The sequence below is a fragment of the Punica granatum genome, chromosome 2, assembly GCF_007655135.1.
Source record: "Punica granatum isolate Tunisia-2019 chromosome 2, ASM765513v2, whole genome shotgun sequence".
Lineage (NCBI taxonomy): Eukaryota > Viridiplantae > Streptophyta > Magnoliopsida > Myrtales > Lythraceae > Punica > Punica granatum.
The window spans coordinates 35767695-35772737 of NC_045128.1; the positions used below are offsets into that span (position 1 = coordinate 35767695).

General features: G+C 37.0%; 1 protein-coding gene across 3 annotated transcripts; it reads right to left on the reverse strand.

Moving 5' to 3' along the window:
* Nucleotides 1–799: 799 nt before the first annotated feature.
* On the reverse strand, nt 800–4695 carry LOC116195238 (MADS-box transcription factor 23-like). 3 transcript variants are annotated; one of them, XM_031524244.1, is made up of 8 exons: nt 4497–4695; nt 4150–4400; nt 3053–3134; nt 2715–2776; nt 2051–2150; nt 1614–1655; nt 1356–1467; nt 800–1241 (listed from the first exon to the last, which is right to left on the reverse strand). In XM_031524244.1, exons 2-8 carry the CDS (start codon nt 4329–4331, stop codon nt 1219–1221), a joined length of 603 nt encoding a protein of 200 aa, XP_031380104.1. In that variant the 5' UTR covers nt 4332–4400; nt 4497–4695; the 3' UTR covers nt 800–1218. The 3 variants fall into 3 exon arrangements, with proteins under 3 accessions (XP_031380104.1, XP_031380102.1, XP_031380103.1); XM_031524242.1 differs by having other exon boundaries at nt 1321–1467; nt 4497–4694; XM_031524243.1 differs by lacking the exon at nt 4497–4695 and having other exon boundaries at nt 1321–1467; nt 4150–4486.
* Nucleotides 4696–5043: the final 348 nt, after the last annotated feature.

Consider the following 5043-nt stretch of genomic DNA (forward strand, 5'->3'; position numbering starts at 1 on the left):
TTTCATTCTACTTAATTTTGTTCGCTCAACAAGTACCTATTAATCTTTCTTTCAATGAGACCGCGATGTACCTTCAACATATTGGCTCAGACTAAACGTACCCTCTACTCCGGCTCAGGTTTTGTTCTAGCCACGAGATACTTTTAGTGCGTCATGCACCTTGTACTACAAGTGAAGTCCGTCCACATAGAGTTTAGTGCCACATCCCGTGATTGAGTCGCTATTTATTTATCTATATCATTTTGTAAATTGTAAAATTCCTAAAGTTTAAGCTGATAAGTTATTGGGCTAAGACCTCATATAAGCTTGTGATTTCTTACTCAATTTTTTTTTTGTATGGGATAACATGTCTCAACACGCTTCATATAAACTTGTGGTTTCTTTCTCAATTTTTCCATTTACGACAACATATCTCAACACCCACCCTCACGTGGTATCGTATGGTCCAGCATGTGCCACGTTCCCTTGAACACTTGTCCTCAACAACAGACCACAAGCCGGGCATCCTCTTTAGAGCTCGGATGAGAGGGGACAAATACCAAACTAGCCTCGAGTTCCACACTCGGCCCTAATTAGAGGTGCACCTTTAACTTCATCGAAACTGGATCAGACCACTCTCGGGCCTAACTAACATGAGGCGCACTCTTGGCTGCCTCAAAATCGAATATGGCTTGGTGTGAGCCCACTTGTTGAACAATTCCTTTTTTCCTCTTTTTGGTCGTCACTGGTTGAAGAATTCAGATAAAAAAGGATTCAACACAAATTAAAATGGGGAAAAAGAACAGTTGCTTGCTTTTCTTATCAATTCAAAAGATTGATCTATAGTTTGTCATTTTCCGTTGCTAATTAGTTACCTGATAAAACAAATGTCAATATATGTGTCTTAACAATACATATACTATATTTGAATTTGATTAACAAATAACGGCACGTTAGATAGCAATTGCTGTGACTAATTACTCTCTCTTATTGACCCCCTAGTGTTATTATTACCGTCAAAGCAAACTAATGATGAACGAACGTCATTTCCCTCTGGAGATCTGTATGTTTGCCATTCGTACTGCATTGATTCGAAATATAACACTGGAAATACACTACAGCTCAGGTGGGCTCAGGCTGAGATTAAGGATGGGTACACTAGTATCCTTCTGATCATCGTTTGCACTCAAACCACGAGCACTGTTTCCCGGCAACAAGGTGCTGCCCGTTTTGATAGGATTAGGATCCTGTGCAGTGAAAAGCTGGGAAGATACAAAGGGCCAATAAAAAACACTTGAGGATATATAATGTAGTTTAGAAATTAGATAAGACTGAGGATACCTTTAATAGTTCAAGGATTGGGAGAGGATGATTACTTGACATTGCATGCTCATGATGATCTCCCTTTCGGTCTGTATTAATGTTTTGCACAATTTGGCTCATCAACTTCTTCCGCAACTCTATATTCTCCTGCTCGACTCGATCAATCTGCAGTGCATATTTGATGATGTAGCGCAATAATGAAATATAATGAGGCAATTGTGGAAGAAGAAAAGTGAAGTTTATATAGCAATTAATCAATAATGATGAGCAGAAAACTTAATTAATCAGGTAAATAAGTATGTTTCAGAGACCTTTTGCTTTAGCTCTGTTGCTTCCTCCTTGTAAACCTGATCCTATAACGGTCCAAAATGAGGAAATAATTTGTCAGATCAGCATAGTTCATCGTGTTCTAAAACCAATGATATATACCGACACAATTAGTGTCTATATACTAGCTAGTAATCGTACTGAAGCAATGATCTATATATATCTCACCCAGGTCGACAATTAACAAGAAATCCTTGCTCAATATAATAGGATATAACTATTGCATTTTAAACTAAAAAAATATGATGGTATATATGGAACATAGAAAAGTATATATCTATGTACTACAAACGCTAGCTAGGAAAAGTATACATGCTCGACGCGGTGTATCTATACTGAGATATATTAGCTAGCATCTGTAATTTGCTCAATAATCTTTAGCAGTCCATGGATTAGTTGGGAGTATATATTAATCATTCACCTTTTGTGCACGAATATTCTTTAAACTCGCATCCAACTTGGTCTCCAAGTCATTCAACTCTTCAAGTCTCACTTTCGTAAGCTCTTGTCCCATCAACTGCCTGTGCGTGCATATTACTTATTTCAGATTAATAAAATCAAAACAACAACATGGTATAGCAGTAACAACCGGGCGAGGGATCCTAATACGAACAAAGCAACATCAACCTCACACTAATAACAATCACTGAATATAAGCAAACTACTCCCATATGCCAATTAGAAAATTCCCCGAGGGAAACTAAATCAGTCATCTTCAACAGTCCCAAGAAAAAGAAAAAAAGGAAAAGAACCTAAAATTAGAAAAGAAGACTGTCAAGTCAGTCTAATATGACTCAATCCACGAATATACTTATATATACACCATTAGAAGACAACAAGATTAGAGCTAGTCCCCTTTGTATTTATATATGTAACCTAGAGAGAGGACTAAGATTATTAATAAAGGCCAATGATCAATAATATATATAGTTCTGGGCCTAAATGTCTGTATAGAGACTGATTTTTCTCTTCAAAAGCGGTTTGTTTTCCTCTTAATATCGTCTCTCCCACCAGAGTGATCCAAGTCGAAAATGTTAAATTCCAAGGGATGCTGATGGGCATTGTGTAGAAGACAGTGTATGTACCTGTGAGATTCTTGCAGTTTGCTTATGTGTTGCTTCAAGCTTGCATTCTCCTCTCGTAATGACTGAATTAATAAAGAGAAAATAAAATGTCGAGAGGATAAATTCATAATTAATCGGAATAATTATAGTTTAGCTCACTGTTTGTTACTTCTGTCATGAAGTTCAGAATAACTAGATCAATTATTTGTCATATCATGAACGTGCTAGGGGATCAAGCCTTACTAAATTAATGGTTAACTCAAGCTTGATATGTATGTTATCTATGTAAGGATGGATATAAAAAAGTTTATATGTTTGGCCTTTGAAATTAATTAACTTAAGAAATTTTCTAAATTTACCTGGATTTCCAAAGCAGATATGCATGGCAGATCGTTCAGCTCCTGCTTCGCGTTGGAATATCTCTCAATTATTGACTTCATGCTAGTTATCGCAAGAAAAGACACAATTATATATATTACCATTTCAATCCACAATTCACTTTTTTACTTTCATGCCCTACTTCCGCGAAGTCCCAAGCCGACATCTAAATGAGATTAGTTTCAACTAGGCGGAGAATATCTGTAATCTCATCCGAAAAAAACAATAAAAAAAAAGGAAGAAGTTCATTCTCTGAATACATATATAGTACTACATCGATAAATAAGCATTTCTGGTTACATGTCTATGGGAGACTTGCTTGGGAGGCGATTGCTGTTATCTTTGTTTTCCTCCAAAAGGTTTCTGTAATTCTGAATTTGTTAATAAAATTTGCTCTTCTTGTTAAAAAAAAAAAATCTAGTACATTTGCTACGGACTTTGCTAAAATGAACTTAAATATGGCAATAAATATACCTACATATGGCTTTGTATGTAAGAATAGGAAGTAAAACGAAATAAAAGCCACATAAGTCCCAATGATGAGAATTACATTCAAAACCTCTTGATTCCGAATCGGTGTCTCGTGCAACTGTAATAAGACCCTTTTCTCATGCCCTTTACATATACCCACTTCTTCTAGTTGTCAGAATTTCTAAAACCTGTCAATTAATGTCCATGTTATCTATCACCTGAGCTTAACTAATTTCTAAAAACCCTAGGTCAAACTATATATACATACACGTGCATATATGACATATTGCAGATGACTAATTGGACCCCATTCGAAGAGGCAAAATAATGAGATCTGTACATACAAATCCTGTCCTGCCGGCCTCATGATGGTTAAACTAAATCAGATTTATACCAGGATTAATCTTGCACGGGACCTGAATATATATGTCGTTATCTAATATTTCCCACTACATAAAACTCACAAGATGCTCAATTAAATTCCTGTGAATCCCTACCTCTCATAGGCGGGTGACAGAATCATCTGTCGATTTTCAATCTGTTAATAATTATATATGTATAGGTCTTGGAAGCTCCAATTTGGCTAAATAAGAGAGTTATTTCTAACCTCGTGCTGGCATAGTCGTAGAGCCTCCCAGTGCAGGAGAAGATGATTAACCCGATCTCCGCATCGCAAAGAATGGAGAGCTCCTTTGCCTTTTTGAGCAGCCCTGTTCTTCTCTTGAAGAAAGTCACCTGTCTGCTCTTCGAACAGTTGATCTTTTGGATCACAATCTTCCCTTTCACCATTTTTGCTGATAATTACTCCCTCAACAATCTGCAGAAATCCCTCCCTGCTTTTCAAACCTCTATGTTCTCCTATCAAATCCAAGAATATATGGAGAAGATGATCGCAAGCAGATTGAACTGCGATTAACTAAAACCGAAGATCTACGAAGGTGGGGCAAGACATACATGTGTGGCATCAACTGCGGCTGCTCTCAGTTGTATTCGGAGTTCCCTTCCTTCTCCTCTAAGGCGGAGCAACGCAAGAGGGCAATCGATTTCTATTTTGAATCTTCCTTTTTTTTTAGGTGGGATCTTAAAATGTAGTTTCTTTTAAACATTAGTAGCCTCAGCCTGTTTAGTTGAGATTAATTCCGTTGGCGCACCAGCTTGGTCCCAGCCACAGGATGGTTTCAGGAGGCTTCTAACACCTACACCAAAGATAAAATCCACTCACTGAGAGCTCGATTGGTCATTGACTATACATCCTCGAAATTGGTTTGTAAAATATATTTTAATGAGTGAATAATTATTATATGTAGGGTTTGAATATTTCCAACAAAAGAAAGACAGACAGAAGCGTTGATCGGGTTCAGTGTGGCTGCTCCTCTCCTCTGGCCATATAGCACCCATTCTTTTTCCTAGATCAGGGTTAGTACATAATTCTGGAAATTTTCTAATTATATATCTTAATATTCAGTAAATTTTAGGAGGAACTGTACGTACTAGCAATCTA